This window comes from Sus scrofa, chromosome 1, assembly GCF_054392235.1.
Source record: "Sus scrofa isolate SSC_HxYL_T2T_F1_AM1 chromosome 1, Sscrofa_HxYL_maternal_Yorkshire_Landrace_v2.0, whole genome shotgun sequence".
NCBI classification, from domain to species: Eukaryota; Metazoa; Chordata; class Mammalia; order Artiodactyla; family Suidae; genus Sus; species Sus scrofa.
The window spans coordinates 105,997,961-106,015,924 of NC_139383.1; the positions used below are offsets into that span (position 1 = coordinate 105,997,961).

Consider the following 17,964-nt stretch of genomic DNA (forward strand, 5'->3'; position numbering starts at 1 on the left):
CCCATCCAAAAAAATGTGCCATCCGTCCCCACAGTGCTGCCTGTAGTCACACACATTATCATCTAATGGAATGCGGGCCATGATATTCTTCTTACACTGCTTTTAACCAATAAAATAAATGATCTCACTAGCTTAATTTACTTTAAGTAATCTACTTAGTTAAAATATTTAGTATGTCCATCGAGGAAGAATTCATCACATCTTACCCTTCACAATTATGAGTAATTAAGCGCTCAGCTATGAAACTGCTAAATTATTCTTGTCAGTGGGCATGGAAATGCCTTCCTGTGGGAAATGAAGAACTCAGACATTTATGATTAAATATTTTATTAAGTAAAAACCAATACTGGACTATTACAGGGCCTTATTGTTAGTTATTACAAATTGCTCACAGCACAGGGCAAAAAGCTTTCCGCTTTATTCACTAATATTAGTACAAATGTCTTTCTTAAAGCAGACCTTAAAATCCAACAGTTAGGAAATCTGATAAAGCCACTATGCTGGCCTTGGAGAACCACAGCTGGAAGCAATGATATAATAATGGGTGATTTATCTATCACCCCTTTCATCACCCTGCCCCCAATCCCATTTATTTGCTGCTCTACCACGGAACTGGAATTCTTTATGCAACAGACCTCAAAATTGCTTTCCACCTATATAGCCAAACTAAAAACTCATTTGATTTAGCTTTGTTAATATTTTATTATATATTAACTGGGGATAAGACTTAGTGGCTTGATTGATGCGTGTACTTAATTCCCAGGCAGTTACTTCAGTGCCTTCCCTGGGAAGGGCTGAAACTGCGGGCTCCTCTACATTTCCCTAAATGGGAACTTGTTCTACACAAGGCTGGAGAAAGAGGCATCTCTCGGGGAAGTGGTTCCTGCTTCTGTCATTCTTCTCTGCACAGCATAAGAGGTATTGCATTTCTGAAGAGCCAAGGTATGTTCAGGATGGCCTGAAAGGTAGATGTTTCCTAGGACACACATTAAAAGATTTTTTTAGAGACCTCCCGTCACGGTGCAGCGGAAGCGAATCCGACTAGTATTCGAGAGGATGCGGGTTCTATCCCTGGCCCTGCTCAGTGGGTCGGGGATCTGGTGTTGCTGTGGCTGTGGTATAGGCTGGCAGCTGTAACTCCATTTTGACCCCTAGCCTGGGAACCTCCATATGCTGCAGGTGTAGCCCTAAAAAGCAAAACAAAAACAAAAACAAACAAACAAAAAAATCTTATAGTTAAATATTTTCAAAAATATAAAAACATAGACACCTCACTACCTGGGAGTGTTTTCACACCTCCTAGAGAGAGTGACATGCTTTGTTTTGTTACCAGAAGTAATGCATCAACAAGAAATCAGAATTTTTCTGTCTGTATTTAACTACAAGCCCACTGACGTGCAAGAAACGAGAAAAAAAGAGAAAAAGACATAAAGAAGGCCTGATGCAAAAATGTCTGGCTCTACATTCCATGGAAGCAAAGGGTAAAAAGCTATTAAAAAACAAACCAAAACCTAGCAAGGGAGCAGGGCCAAATATAAAAATGCTAGGCAGCAGGAGAGAAAACTGAAGAGGATAAACTTAAATTCAGAGCACGGCACATTACTGAAAGGACCTTAAAGGGCCTCAAGTCCAACACGGCCCATTTTCCATATGAGGAGATCGCTCGGAGACGCTGGCCAAGACAAAGGAGCTGGAACCCAGAGCTCCTGAAAGCCAGTCTAGCACTCTCCCAAATAAAATAACCTTTCTGGAAAAATGATCAACTTTTCACCATTTCTGCTGAAGAAGGCACATATGGAAATGCAATTACAGGGCAGCTTAAGTTACTGTCAAAAACCTCCCATAAGTTCATCATCAAACTAATGAGTCCTTTCCTTCTAGATCCCAAAATAACCCCTCCTCCCACCTTTCCTAACTCAGTACATCAGCCCCGATGCTCGAGCCAGACACCTAGCAGCCACCCAGGATTTCTCACTCTCCCTCATGCTCCCACATCCCCTATTCTTCAGCAAACTCAGTCATTTCCAAGTCCAAAACAAAAATAAAACATATCTCAAAATGGTCTTACTCTCCTGAACTCTGCAATAGTCGAACTCATCTTCCTGCTTTCTGCCCTTGCCCTATTCCTGTGGCTGTGGTGTAGGCCAGCAGCTGTAACTCCATTTCGACTCCTAGCCTGGGAACTTCTTTTTTTGTACAGGCAATAGCAGCAGTCCTAAAAAGTACAGATGGGATCATGTCCCTCCCCTGCTTAAAACCCTTCAATCACTTCTCACTGCAAAGAGTATAAAATCCAAAGTCTTGGCTGCAGCCTGTAAGGCCTTGTACCTTATCTGGCCACCTCTACATCTCCTGTCTCAAATCGCCTTCCCTTTCTTTCTTTCATATGTATGTATGTATGTATTTATTTGTTTTTGCTTTTAGGGCCGCGCCTGCCGCATATGGAGATTCCTAGACTAGAGGTCGAATCAGAGCTACAGCTGCCGGCCTACACCACAGCCACAGCAACTCAGGATCTGAGCCACATCTTCAACCTACACCACAGCTCACAGCAACACCAGATCCCCGACCCACTGAGCGAGGCCAGAAATCTAACCTGCATCCTCATGGATACTATTGGGTTCATTACTGCTGAGCCATGAAGGTAACTCCACCTTCCCTATCTTTGACTGTGTACCAGATAACAATAGTCTTTTCTCAGTTCCTAAAAAGAGGCCAAACTCCTTCCTGCTTCAGCTGTGGCATTCCCTCCCTCTGAAACAGTACCCCACACAGTTCGCACAGCTATCTCCCGCTCATCTGCCAGGTCTCAGCTTCAGTGTCAGCACATCAAAGAAGTCATTCTCAACCTCCCTGGAGGTGGACTTCCTTCTCACATCTCACCTGTATCTCATCCCCTTTTTCCTTTATATCATTTCCCCTGGTTTGTAATCAGTACTCAATTATGTTTGGTTTGTCTTCCTCACTAAAATGTAATCTCCATCATGGCCTCATCACTGTATTTCTTACTTCCAAAAAAAAAAAAACAAAGCAAAAAAATCTCCATCAAAACGTCCGTCGTGGCTTAGCACAAACGAATCTGACTACTAACCATGAGGATGCCGGTTCGATCCCTGGCCTCGCTCAGTGGGTTAGGGATCCGGCGTTGCCTCGAGCTGTGGTACAGGTCACAGACACGCTCGGATCTGACATTGCTGTAGCTGTGGAGTAAGCCAGCAGCTACAACTCTGATTTGACTCCTAGTCTGAGAGCTTCCATATGCCGCAACACCTTAAAAAAAGCCAAAAAGAAGTTCCTTTTTAGGTTAAAAACTAATTTCAAAAACCTGGAAATACTCAAAAAAAAAAAAAAAAAGAAAAAAAAAAACAGACAAAAAAGGACTCCCCATTATAGCTCAATGGTTAACGAATCCGACTAGGATCCATGAGGCCTCAGGTTTGATCCCTGGCCTTGCTCATTGGGTTAAGGATCTGGCGTTGCCATGAGCTGCAGAGTAGGTTGGATCCTGCGTTGCTGTGGCTGTGGCTGTGGTGTAGACCGGAGGCTACAGCTCCGATTAACCCCCTGCCTGGGAACTTCCATGTACCATGGGTGGGTAAGGCCTTAAAAAAAAAAAAAAGAAACAAAGAAACCTGGAAATAACAATTGGAAATTCATGGCTACACAATTAATTGCACTTTTTAAAGTGGAATATGCTCTGGGAAAACAGGTTTTAGAATATTTAAGAACATAAAAAAACACACACAATATATTGCTGGGTTTTTAAAAGCAAGTTACCACAGTATATATACATTCTTACTTTTGTCTAAATGTATATGTGCATGTAAACAAACTAGCTATGTACTAAAATGTTATTGTACTTCTCTTAGGTGGAGAATTATAGGTAATTTTTTTTATTCATTTTTCTTTTTCCAGCATTTGAATATTTCCACAATGAAGGCATATTACTTTTGAGGTCAGAGATTTTTTTTAGTCATGTTATTACTAAATTCAAGTTAGATTAAGTGCTCTGCTTGCCCAGATGGCCTTTCTTCTTAATAGAGAACATGAAATTTTAATTAAAATTGGTCCATTACTAAAATCCTTAAGCTTTGGATTTCTAACAGGTCAGAATACGAAAAAGGACCTTGCTACACACTAGGTCTACTACTGTGAAAATGAATGAACTGGAGCTATAGGCATTTGTATTGATGAATCACACAAAATTTCTAGGGAGGAAACCAAACTGATGAACATAGAAAGTATAAAACATGCAAGATAATACTCTATACTGTCTAGAAATACCTGCATATGTGTTATAAGAAATGCAAGACGGGAGTTCCCATTGTGGCACAGCAGAAATGAATCCAAACCATGAGGTTGTGGGTTTGATCCCTGGCCTTGCTCAGTAGGTTAAGGATCCGGCATTGCCATGAGCTGTGGCATAGGTCGCAGACGCAGCTTGGAGCCCCAGTTGCTGTGGCTGTGGTGTAGGCCAGCAGCTGTAGTTCCAATTGGACCCCGAGCCTGGGAACCTCTATATGCCAAAAGTGTGGCCCTAAAAAGCAAAAAAAAAGAAAAAGAAAAAAAAAAAAAGAAAAAGAAATGCAAGACAATAATAAACACAAAAGTCATAACCCTTATTTTACTTTTGAGTCTTGGTTGAGGGATATAAAGGGGATTTCAAATGTGCTGATAATTTTTATTTCTTAAACTGGTTGATAGGTATACGGCTATTCATTATATTACACTTTGTATCTTTTAGCATTAGGTAAAAGGAAAAAAGCCATCAGTGGGTGTCAGGATTTGAATGTTTCACTGACTCCAAACCTAAATCATGTCTACTCCTTTATAAGTGGTTCATATCCTTCCCCAAAATCGATTCTTTAAAATTTAGTATTCTCAAGTTCATTCAGATATTTAAGACATATTTGTAGACAGAGTGTACTATGCATTTTGGGGCAGGGGGTGCTACCCATTCAAAATATAGTAAAGCAGAGGCAGTATAACATGGAAGGTTGATATATCTGCCTGAGGGCAATATGCCTCTAAATTTAGGGGGCATTCAAGGTAGCTATGCAAAGGGTTTAAAATGTACCGTTTGTTCTCATTATGAACCTGAATAGTAATTTAACTAGTTGGCGGTTTCTTTGAGATGTCTATATTTGCCACTCACCGTCCAAAAAGCTGTAGTCATTGGCTGGAAGGCATGGTCTCTGTGGAGACATCAATATGCAAAGGAGGGCAAGACCTAAAATCCTTCTGTTAACTTTCCACCCAGCTGTTAAGTGCATTTGTGAAATTAGAGTTGACCTATAAATGCGCTGTAATGCTTTAAAATGTAGTGTTTAAAAAATCAATATGGTTAGGGAAGTGTACTAATTAGACAGCATCCGAGCAATTACTAAGTCAGTATTATGTCAGCATGCATTTTTATTACCCTGAGTCTAGTATTTATCTAAGACAGAGACCTCCCAACTTCCTATTAAATATGTCCTTCCCAAATTACCAGCTAAAAATCAATCAATATCTTCTCCTTGAATTCTGTAGTTCAAGAAATGAATAAAATATAGTAGAGGGTAAATGCAGAAGTAAGACATAATAGCAAGTCCTCTATTTTAAATGAAAATAGAGTTTTAAATTTTGGTAGAGTTATAAATTTTACTTAAGGAGCAAGTGAGATTATCCCCCTGTCCCCCAAGAAGCTAGAGTAGAAAACTGAAGCAGGCAAAACAAAGAATTTTTAATATTAAACCAACCTGGCATAGCAGTGGATCTCTGGGAAATAATGTCTACTGAGGAATTATAAAAAGCGAGTTTGTTTTAGCAGTTCCCGTCATGGCTCAGTGGTTGACAAACCCGACTAGTATCCATGAGGATGCGGGTTCGATCCCTGGCCTCACTCAGGGGGTTGAGAATCTGGCATTGCTGTGAGCTGAGATGTAGGTCACAGACGCAGCTCAGATCCTATGTTGCTGTGGCGTAGGCTGGCAGCTATAGCTCCGTTTCAACCCCTAGCCTGGGAAACTCCATATGCCATGGGTACAGCCCTAAAAAAAAAAAAAAAAAAAAAATTGTTTCTATTTAAACAAAGGCTTAACTATCACAGTGACTAAGATGGTCACAAATAAGAGTACATTAAGGAACTATAGTTTCCATTAACCAAGGATCTAAAATTAATGTGTAAATACACTGGGAACTGTCTAGTCACTTATGATGGAGCATGATAATGTGAGAAAATAGAATGTGTACATGTATGTGTAACTGGATCACCATGCTGTACAGTAGAAAAAAACTGGATTGGGGAAATAACTATGAAAATAATAATAATAAAAAAAGATAAATTAAATTAAATTAAATTAATGTGCAAATGGAAAAAAAGTTGACTGTTTCCAAAGTGCTATTTCTGGCCACATAGATTGCATGGGAGAGCCATCTTCAAGGTCAACTAATGTACACAGATCTGTGAACCTTGTACTGAGTTTAAAGTTTCCAAATACATGGATCTACCATATGACCCAGCAATCCCACTCTTGGGCATATATCCAGACAAAACTTTCCTTAAAAAAGACACATGCACCTGCATGTTCACTGCAGCACTATTCACAATAGCCAAAGACATGGAAACAACCCAAATGTCCATCGATGTATGACTGGATCAGGAAGATGTGGTATATACACAATGGAATACTACTCAGCCATAAAAAAGAACAAAACAATGCCATTTGCAAGCAACATGGATGGGACTAGAGACTCTCATCCTGAGTGAAGTAAGTCAAAAAGAGAAAGACAAATACCATATGATATCACTTATATCTGGAATCTAATATACAGCACAAAGGAACTTTTCCACAGAAAAGAAAATCATGGACTTGGAGAATAGACTTGTGGTTGCCAAGGGAGAGGGGGAGGGAGTGGGATGGATTGGGAGCTTGGGCTTAATAGATGCAAACTATTGCCTTTGGAATGGATTAGCAATGAGATCTTGCTGTGTAGCACTGGGAATTATGTCTAGTCACTCATGATGGAGCAAGATAATAGGAGAAAATAGAATGTATATGTGTACGTGTAACTGGGTCACCATGCTGTACAGGAGAAAAAAGTTGTATTGGGGAAATACAATTAAAAAAATTTTTTTAAAGAAAAAAAAATAAAGTTTCCAACAAACATTCTGATTTTACAATATATACATCAAGAAATGAATTCTACATCAAGTATAAGTTAGAATGATTCTTGCAGATCTTTGTTGTACTGGTAAGCAAATGATGTCAAACACCAAAAATTTACCAAGCTATTAAAAAAAATTTAAGTTAGTTCAATGTACACCTATGCAATATGTAGGAATACTTGTCAAAAATTTAAAGGCAGGAGTTCCCGCCATGGCTCAGTGGTTAACGAATCCCTGACCTTGCTCAGTGGGTTAAGGATCCGGTGTTGATGTGACCTGTGGTGCAGGACACAGATTGGGCTTGGATCCCTCGTTGCTGTGGCTGTGGTGTAGGCCGGCAGCTACAGCTCCAACTGGACCCCTAGCCTGGGAACCTCCATATGCTGGGGGAGCAGCCCTTGAAAAAGCAAAAAAGACAAAAAAGACAAAAAAAAAAAAATTAAAGGTAAATTACAGTTTATTGTTTGACGAGAGATAAAAGGCAAGATGAAAAATGAAAAATCTATAAAAAATGAAAAATCCAAGGGAAAAAAAAAATCACACTCTTACTCTGAAGCAGACCTGCGAATAAATTCTGATCTGATATATTTTAGGAAGAACGAGAACCAGAATGTAGTCTTCCTTTTGGGAGCAGCAGTAAAAGGTTCATGCAGGTAAAATGCACACACATTGAAGATTTACCTTACTTGTTAACACACTGAAGATTTACCTTACTTGTTACTTGTGGTTCCCCATATTTCTACCAACAGCCATTAGAACATCTCCACTTCTCTAGCCCAGCAGTTCAAACACCATTACCCTAAACTCATTACCTCCAGAACCCACACAGGCCGTGTTCTTTATCACACACGCTCAGGTTAGATACCAGGATGTCCTCCTTGACTCACTGTTCTACACCCCCTTGACCCAATCGTCCACCAAGTCATGCTGATACTACCTGAACCTCGTTTTCTTCTTCCCTCCTGCCATCATCCCAGATCAGACTACCATTATGCCAACTTTTTTTGATAGTCTGGATTCCTGCTGGAGGAGGAATCACATTTATTGCTTTTGGTATGTTAGCCTGGGTCCTATCTTCCTTCAGAGATCATAGCCAGTGAAGAATCACAAGAATGATAATAAAAAACTGACAGCTTTAGAGCTGTAATTTTATTATGAATTTCTGCCCCAGATTACTGATGCGCAAACCAGAAAAATCCTAATGATCATCACATTTTAACATCTTTATTTTTAAAAAACTGAGATAGATAGTAATACTTATTTCATTTGGTCTTGAAGTGATCTTAAAGATTACCTGTCCTCATGTACAATTTAGGTGGCCAGAAAGTAAAATACATGTAACCTGACATGACAAAACTTGAGAATAAGGAGGTATATGATCACATGAAAAATAAGTAGCTAAAGACTTACCGGAATGCTTGATTCAGAATTTGATAATGAAAATGTTCTGGTGCCAATCCTACGACCACAGCATTAGGATCACCTGTTTCGATTCCTGGGCATAGAAAGAAAAAATTATGGAAAAGTGCAATTAACAGTAATGTCACATTTTATTAATGAAGTACTTTTAGTCAATTAAGTACAAATGTTTGCTGTACCCATAATCTGGAGTTTAAGAGATTATCCTGCCCAGTCTATTTTGGAAATATAAGTGATACTTTAAAGGAAAAAAAAAAAAAAAAAAAACAGTCTCCTAGTATTTTTGTATATTCCTTTTGCATGGTCTTATAGCTACTCAGTTACTAGAAGATCTGAACTTGAGACCTGTAAGCTGAGGTTCTCAAACAAGTAACAATTTCTAACTTCAAAAAGCCTTACTGATTACAATCAACAAGAAGAGCGATGATGAGTTCTCTATGAGCTATCAGATCAATAGCAACTGATGAGGGACTGAAATTAGAGGCAAGGGAAATTAGGCTTTCTAATTGTCACAGCTGAGGCTAACACACTCATGATAAATATGGAACCCACTGTTAGATTCCAGTTTTCTACATAATGCCTAGTCCATTTTTAGTTTCACAAATATTATTCTATTATTAAAGCATGTTTTAAAGCCTTGGTAACTGATGAGAGGACCTCAGACACAAGAATCAAACAGGTACATTCATCATCATAGCTATTAAAAGTCTGATGGAAGAGCCTGTGAATTATCCATATGCTGATTCCTATTTGCCTCTCTTACTGCCTGCTTTTAAGCATTCTCATTTTTAATTCTACCAAAATGTGAGGGGAAGAAATAGAGCTGATACCCAAGATTTCCAATTTCCTCCTTACCAGCAGCCATGAGTAATTGAGTAACTGGTTAAAAGTTTGTTGAAGGAAGAAAATAAAATCAGTGGCTACAGTTAGGAGTTTTTTGTGTTATTATTATTATATCCATCTACCCCAGCAAAGACATCCAAAATTAACAAAGATATTTCCATCCCCTTCAAAACTCATCTTCTTCAGATATTTCTATGTATATAAAGAGGTTGCAAAAAAAAAAAAAAGAAATAAAAGAAAAAAAGAATGGGAGTTCCTGTCGTGGCACAGTGGTTAACAAATCCAACTAGGAACCATGAGGTTGAGGGTTCAATCCCTGACATTGCTCAGTGCATTAAGGATCCAGCATTACCGTGAGCTGTGGTGTAGGTCACAGATGCGGCTCAAATCCTGCATTGCTGTGGCTATGGTGTAGGCCAGCAGCTACAGCTCCAATTAGACCCCTAGCCTGGGAACCTCCATATGCCGAGGGAGCAGCCCTAGAAAAGGCAAAAAGACCAAAAAAAAAAAAAAAAAAAAAGATGTTGCAAATTTAGTCTTACACCAAATAACAAAGATTTCTTTCAGACCTGGGGTTCTGCTCATATATGCCAACTCCAGCCCACTGCTGACACAACTAGAATCTTTTAACTTTCTTCAATAAAGTAAAAAGATCCTAATAAAAATTGTTTTGCAGTACTCTGGAAATGAATGTTTGTCATCATTTTTGGTAGCTCAGTTTCATTTTCATAATATGGGAAATTCACTAGCTCATAAGGCGTGGTAAGAAGCAGAGCTCACCCTCTCCTCAGAGGGTGAAAACACCAGGTACTTCTCTTCCAGCCTCTCTGCAGCTATGGGTACTGGCTGAGACAGAGGTTCTGCCAATCAAAGTCACCCACCCAGGGCTTTAAATTGGGATCTAGGAACATAAAGCAGCAGGGAGAACTCCACCGGAAATTCTGAAGCAGCAGTGCTGGCTGAAACCACAAATAAGCTGCAGAGGTCTGCGCTTGGAGGGGACGGTACGGGGCAGGCACCTGGTGCCCTTGGTCAGTTCTGCAGCATGGCATGTTGCACTGCTCCTCAGAGAACAGCCCCTGAGACCCATCTCTAGTTCCCATGGGCAGTTCTGTGGACATGGCAGGAGTGAAGGCGTGGCAGGTCGGGGGGACAGGGCGGGCACCTGGTCAGTTCTTCAGCATGAGATGTCACACTGCTCTTCATAGAATAGCCTCTGACACTCACCTGTAGTTTCCATGGGCAGGTCTGTGGCCCACTCAAACACCTGTTTTTTTCTTTTTGTCATGGGCATTTAAACAAGTATTTAAAAAATACAAAGACTACCCCTTAATGACCCCTGATGTACCCATCACCCTGCTTTGACAGTCATCAACATTTTGCCAATCTTAGCTACCGTTCTCAACATTTTTAAAAGTCTCTTTATTTTAAGGGCCGCATGTGCAGCATATGGAAGTTCCCAGGCTAGGGGTCAAATTGGAGCTGCAACTGCCTAAAACGTCTTTTTAAAGTAAACCCCTGACACCATATCATCTCACCCCTTCATATGTCAGTATCTTTAACTGATAAAGGCCTAAAAATAACCCACATTATTATATCAACAAAGTCACTAATTCTTCAATATTACTCAATACCTAGTCCACGTTTTTGTTTTGTTTTGTTTTGCTTTTTTGCTTTTTAGGGCCATACCCAAGGCATATGGCAGGTGAGAATTCTACCACTGAACCACCCATGCAACCTGAGGCATATGGAAGGTCCCAGGCTAAGGGTTGAAGCAGAGCTGTAGGTGCTGGCCTACAGTATAGCCACAGCAATGCAGGAGCCAAGCCACGTCTGCAACCTATACCACAGCTCAGGGCAATGCTGGATCCTTAACCCACTGAACGAGGCCAGGGATTGAACCTGAAACCTCATGGTTTCTGCTGTGCCATAGCAGGAACTACCCTAGTCCACATTTGAATTTCCCCAAATGTCTCAAAATGCCTCTTTTCATCTAATATGTAATTGGCACCCAACATGGTCCATATATTGCACTTGACAGTTGTCATTCTACAGCAGCATTCCTCTCCACTTACTAGAGCAACTAGATCATTAACCTTGGAAAAGGTCCCCCGTTCTGGATTTGGCTGTTTGTAATATTATTTAATTTGTTCCTGTACTCTTTTTTTCTTTTTCTTTTTGGTCTTTTCTAGGGCCACACTAGCGGCATATGGAGGTTCCCAGGCTAGGAGTCAAATCGGAACTATAGCCGCTGGCTTATGCCATAGCCACAGCAACTCGGGATCCGAGCCGCGTCTGTGACCTACACCACAGTTCACGGCAATGCCGGATCCTTAACCAACCGAGCGAGGCCAGGGATTAAACCTGAAATGTCATGGTTCCTAGTCAGATGCGTTAACCACTGAGCCACAATGGAAACTTGCCCTTTACACTTATTATTTATTATTATTTCCTGTAAATCAGTAATTGGATCTAGAGGCTTCATAAGTTCACATTCAATTACTGGGCAAGATTATTTCATGGGCAACGCCTATGAATTTCCTATTCTATCACATCATGAAGCTCAAGAGTTCTGGGTATTCTACTTCTGGTGATGTTAAGATTGCTCAGTAAGTTCAGGTGGTATTAGCCTGATCCCTCTGTTTTGAAGTTCCATATCAACTCTTCACCTGAAGTGTTTAAAATCTATTGATATTGGAGTTCCCGTCGTGGCTCAGTGGTTAATGAAGCCGACTAACATCCATGAGGACAACGCAGGTTCCATCCCTGGCCTTGCTCAGTAGGTTAAGGACCCAGGATGGCCGTGGGCTGTGGTGTATGTCACAGACACGGCTTGGATCCTGCACTGCTGTGCCTGTGGTGTAGGCTATCAGCTACTGCTCTGATTCAACCCCTAGCCTGGGAACCTGCATATGCCGTGGGTGCGGCCCTAAAAAGACAAAAAAAAAAAAAAAAAAAAAACAACAAAAACTATTGATGTTGCTACCTATTTCATCAAGGTTTGTCACACAGTAATTTTCTAATTCTGCAATTCCTTTTGTACTTACTAGTTAGAATTCTCCTATAAAGAACTTCTCATCAAATGTTTCGATATTCTAAAACACAGTTAAAATAGGAAAGGCAGAATAAACACTTGTTTCATTTATCATTTTTTAGAACGAGGTACTTCCCTAACAACTTCCAATAGTGACCAATGAGTTTTGTGAGACTGAGTATCATTTCAAACTTTTCATACACATGATGTATTGTGATCTACTGAAATAATTTTTCTTTTTCATGCTAACATTATCCCTTCAAATTGGCTTCAGTGCCCTTTAGGCATGACCTAAGTCTTGAATAGTTTTCTTGCTAACACAATTAGTTATCCCAGACTCATTTTATACAATGCCTGCCTAAATCTGAAATCAGCTATTTCTCCATGGAACTAAAGTGGGAAACCACAGAAGACACCATGTCTGACCATTGGGTTTCACTACTTCAATACCTTTTCAGTAGGAGATCAAAATAATAGGTATTTTTTAGGAGAACAAGGAAGTTTATAATATTTTTAATTCAAAATTAATACACAACTTATTTGATATTCATATTTTTATCTTTTCATTGACACTTAAAATCTAGAGTATTAATAACACTAGCATAACTGCTACTTTGCTTTATCCTGTAATATACCCATAATTATAAAATATTGTCAACACCACTAAAAATACTAAGACTACCGAATGCAGCTTTAGACTTCTTTGCAGTTCTTTTACCCCTAGAATTTATCCCACTATGAATGCACTGTCAAAATACTGTATTCGAAAAAATATAGTGCATTTGAAGTAGAAGTTCCGTCATGGCTCAGTGGAAACGAATCTGACTAGGAACCATGAGGTTGAGGGTTCGATCCCTGGCCTCACTCAGAGGGTTGAGGATCCAGTGTTGCCATGAGCTGTGATGTAGGTCGAAGACACAGCTCAGATGTACTGGGGCTCTGGTGTACACCAGCTGCTATACCTCCAATTAGACCCCTAGCCTAGGAACCTCCACATGCCACAGGTGTGGCCCTCAAAAGACAAAAAAATAAAGTCATTTGAGTAATTTTTTTCTCCGAGTGGTTACATCACTAACTTTATATAGATATTACTAACTTTACACAGAGTTCACTTGCTTCAACCTATTTTCGGTTTCAGGGATTGGTTTTCTTTTCTTTTTTATAGCAAGCTGAAACCTGCAGCATATGGAAGTTTTCTGAGCCAGGGGTCTAATCAGAGCTGCAGCTGGAGTATATGACAGAGCTCATGGCAACACCCAGTCCTTAACCCACAAAGCGAGGCAATGGATCGAACCCGCATCCTCATGGAGACAACGTCGGGTTCTCAACCTACTGAACCACAACGGGAACCCCTGTTTTTAACTTTTTAGTTGTCTTCTAAATATGTAAAATATTTACATGGTTCCAAAGTCAAAACTAGATAATAATAAGGTACTTTTAGAGAAATCACCTCTCCTCTTCCTGCCCTCCCTCCCACTTTAGATAACTTTTTTTTTTTTTTTTTGCTTCTTAGGGCCGCATCTGCAGCATATGGACGATTCCAGGCTAGAGGTCGAATTGCAGCTGCTGGGATCAAACCTGCATCCTCATAGATATCAGTTGTTTCTTTACCACTGAGCCACAACAGCAACTCCTAGATAACCATTTTTACTAGTTTTTCATGTATCTTCCTTGAGCTTCCTTTCACAAATATAAGACAAATATATATGTCCATTTCTCTCTCATTTTCTTACACAGAAAATACATAAGGTTTTCTATAACTTACTTTTTTCACTTAATATATCCTATGAGGATAGCATTCGTTTTTATTTGTCTTTCAATTACAAAGCATTCCATTTTGTGGACATAACCATAGCTTTAATCAGTCTCTACCAGTGAACATTTGGGTTGTTTCCAATCTTTTGTTATTACAAATAAGATCATAATGAACATCTGTATTCATATGTCCTTGTACATTTTCTTCTTTTTATGTCCGCACCTGCGGCATATGGAAGTTCTCAGGTCAGAGGTCAGCTGAGACCTATACCCGCAGTCATGGCAACCTGGATCTGAGCTGCATCTTCAGCCTTGGCCGCAGCTTGTGGTAATGCCATATCCTTAACACACTGAACCACAATGGGAACTCCTTGTACAGTTTTGGAGACAGATTCCCACAGGGGGCAGTAGTGCTTCACATGCAATTTTCAAAGCTATTGCCAAATTCTTCTCCATAGGAGTTGCACCATTTTATAGTCCTGTCAGCAGTCAGGTCATTTTAATAAGTTTATTTTCTGTTTAATTCAGCCAAAGCTGGTTTCTGTTTCTATTAAATAACAATTCTGATTGATAAACAGGTATATTTCCTGATAGTACAAGTTTTGAGGTTCTGCCTAACTGTATATCTACACTGAAGTTCCCTATCATTACTTGCAAAGTTATCAGTTTTATAATGATGTATTTATATCCATTTTTTTCTATACTATGTCATTTCATTCTGAGTATCATCTACAAAAAAAAAAAAAAATGTAGCAAAGCTTCATAAAACTAGGATGTTTTTCCAGAGTTTGTTAATTTTTCCCAAGAGAAAAGTTTTATTTTCTCTTGATTGAAAATATTTCATGGTCATTGCAAAAACTTCATACTATACAGAGTGACATCTATTTTAAAACAAGCAGATCTTAGTTTATCTCATGTAATCAAATTAATAGAATGGTTCCAGGACTGAGGATTACAATACTCAAAGAAATCTTGAACTGTGTTTTTTAAAACTGTGGATCATGATCCATTAAGTAGATTGTGCTACTAATATAGAAGACTCTGTTAAACAGCATCAGAATCACATAATTAAGTAAACCAAATAGAAAACAGAGTACACCTCATACAGTAAGAATAATTATTATTTAACATACAGAAATACACATATTTATGTCCCGGATTTCTATGTAATATGTTTCACTTATTGTAGAGTGGAGTCAAAACATGTTTGAAAAACACCAATTTAGATTTAAACCATGTGCTGACCATTTCAATAACAGGAAATATGAATAAACACTTCTAAACATTCGGTTTTAAGAATGATTTATAAGGAAATATAAAGAACCAATTGTTAAGTCTTTTCAAATTTTCCCTACCTTTAAAATCAGGTAGGGCCCGATCATCAACCAGCAGCATGGGTCGGACTTGTTTCTGCTCTACCAAGTTTCTGGCTGCAGTCAGAGAAGTGAATATTTCATCTTCAGAGATATCAAACTCCAATTTTTTCAACCTTTCCAATAGGTCCTGTTTGCTCTCTTTGGTTGTATTGGTCACAAACCTAATCATTACAGAGGTAGCACGTAACCTGGAAAAATAAAATTCAGACGTCAATAGGCAGCTTTTACACTCTAGCCCCATAAAACCTCCTCATTTGTTCTGTGTGTGTTTGTTTTTTCGTTTTTGTATGCCCACAGTTTGTAGATGTTCCCAGGCCAGGGATCAAACCCACACCACAGCAGCCACTGCAGTGACAATACCATTGTGCCACAAGGGAACTTCCAAAAACCTCCTAATTTGGTAGTACTTGCCAAAGGTCAAAAAAGATAAGTCATTGAGTAAGTGTCCTTACGGCCAAGAGGTTTCATAAGCTATCCAAAAGTGCTTACAAATTATCCATACCCTGTGGGCTGCTTCATCTCCAAAGGCTGTGAAGTCTACCTTTTCAAGGGCCTTCTATACTTTGGCTGAATTTTACTACAGGGTTTTAGTAAAGACATGGGGAAAAAAAACCTTAATAACTCTCATACTCACAGAATACGGAAGGTGAAGTTATCATAGAGATTATCTACTAGTGCAACCTTCTGAAGATAAGGAAACTCATGCTTCATGACTGCGCTCAGTTGTACACAGCTAGGCAGCCACAGAGCTGAAAAAAGAACTCTAGCCTATGTCCTGGACAGGGTCTGACCCCCTATACTAAGAGAACAGAGGCTACCTTGGGAGTTTTTTCCTCCTTTTTTAGCCAGCTAGACACTAAGCCCTAATGTTGTACTAGGTTTATGAATAGAAACCACCTGGGAAGCTCAAAGAGACACTGCATTTTTACAGACTAAAATGTCTTTTCCCCTTGAACGACTTATATGTAGGACCATTTCAGTTCCATGATTTGCTTTTGGAACCTAAACTGGTAATCAGGTATCAGGAAAGTCCAGTTCATGAATAGTCTAGCCTTCTTTCAAAACAAAAATTATTTTCTTGGTCCTACACTGTTTTAATCTAAAAATCATGTCAATTTAGCTACACTTAACATTTTTATATTTTGTTGCTGTTTATTTTATGCCTGCCCAAAATGGACACAAAGCATACAAACACTATCCACAATTTAAAATAAGCAAGCAGGAGAGTTCCTGTTGTGGCTGAGTGGAAATGAATCTGACTAGCATCCATGAGGACATAGGTTCAATCCCTGGCCTCTCTCAGTGGGTTAAAGGATCCGGTGTTGCTGTGAGCTGTGGTATAGGTCACAGACAGAGTTCAGATCTGCCGTTGCTGTGGTCGTGGTGTAGGCCAGCAGCTACAGCCCCTGATTCGACCTCTAGCCTAGGAACTCCATATGCCACGGGTGCAGCCCTAAAAAGAAAATTAAATTAAGAAAGCAAACAAAACAGAAAAGAGATTAAGGAGTCACTCATAAAGAGTTACATAAATTTATATGATTAAACAGTTCACTAAAATCATGATTATCTCTATAATGTCTGTGTGGTAGCTTTTATGAAAAATACATTAAATTTGGTGGTTTCTCTCTCAAAAGAAATTGAGTAGTTCAATAGAACTATTATCCTAAAAATGAACAAGTACTGAAATAATCATCATTTTTAAGGAGGATTTAGAAAACTTTTCTTTTTACTAGTCTGTCAACTTCCTAGTCTGTTTGTTTCTATAGGAACCAAAACTGGCAGTGACAGTACAGCGGTCTTGCTGCAGTGGAAACCCACCAGCGCCAGAAAGAGAACAATTTGCAGGCGCCAGTCCCTCCAGAAAAGCAGGCTCACAGTTTACAGAGCTACTTAGAGATGTCCTTCATTCTTCACTGCAAATAAGACTTCTTTGATCCAGAGCAGAAAGCTCATCTCTGAAGCAGTAATAGTTCTTGTCCAATGGGAGAGCAAACTGATCAGGAGACATCCTTTTCCCTAGAAAGCCTAAGAGAGAGGCCATGTCAAGGGGTCAAGAGAATGTCAACTCTCCAACTGATGTTCTTTGGGCTTTAAACATGTTGTCCACCTGTAAAGTCAACATCATGACTCTTGGCTAAAAGGATAGCTTCCAAATGATGCCTGCCAAGTCTATAAATCTCTTCATACTTGTTGATAATCCAAATGGAGAGTAGGCTCCTTGAGAGAGTGCCAGATCTGTGCTGATCTTCTTCCTGAACTACAGCATACTATGAATATTCTAAGGTTTGAAAATGATAATGCATCACATGCTAAATATTACTGATTTTGCAAGCTCCTCTAAATCATTCTAGGGTAAGGTGCTTAATAACATTAGTTCTGTTGTACTGAGG

General features: G+C 39.4%; 1 protein-coding gene across 33 annotated transcripts in view; it reads right to left on the reverse strand.

Annotated features, from left to right (window-relative positions):
• HDHD2 (haloacid dehalogenase like hydrolase domain containing 2) overlaps nucleotides 1-17,964 on the reverse strand; it is a 46,753-nt gene that overhangs the window by 10,303 nt on the left and 18,486 nt on the right. For 26 of the 33 annotated variants that reach the window (XR_014808501.1, XR_014808502.1, XR_014808449.1 and 23 more), the window contains 2 exons: nucleotides 15,554-15,762; nucleotides 8,558-8,642 (listed from right to left, as the gene is read on the reverse strand). Coding sequence is in view for 25 of the 33 variants with exons in the window: in XM_003122291.5 (XP_003122339.2) it covers nucleotides 8,558-8,642; nucleotides 15,554-15,762 (294 nt within the window). In the remaining 8 variants the exon portion in view is untranslated. Of the gene's footprint in view, nucleotides 1-8,557; nucleotides 8,643-15,553; nucleotides 15,763-17,392; nucleotides 17,600-17,964 lie in introns of all 33 variants that reach the window. The other 7 variants (XM_084965277.1, XM_084965332.1, XM_084965326.1 and 4 more) reach the window with 1 other exon arrangement.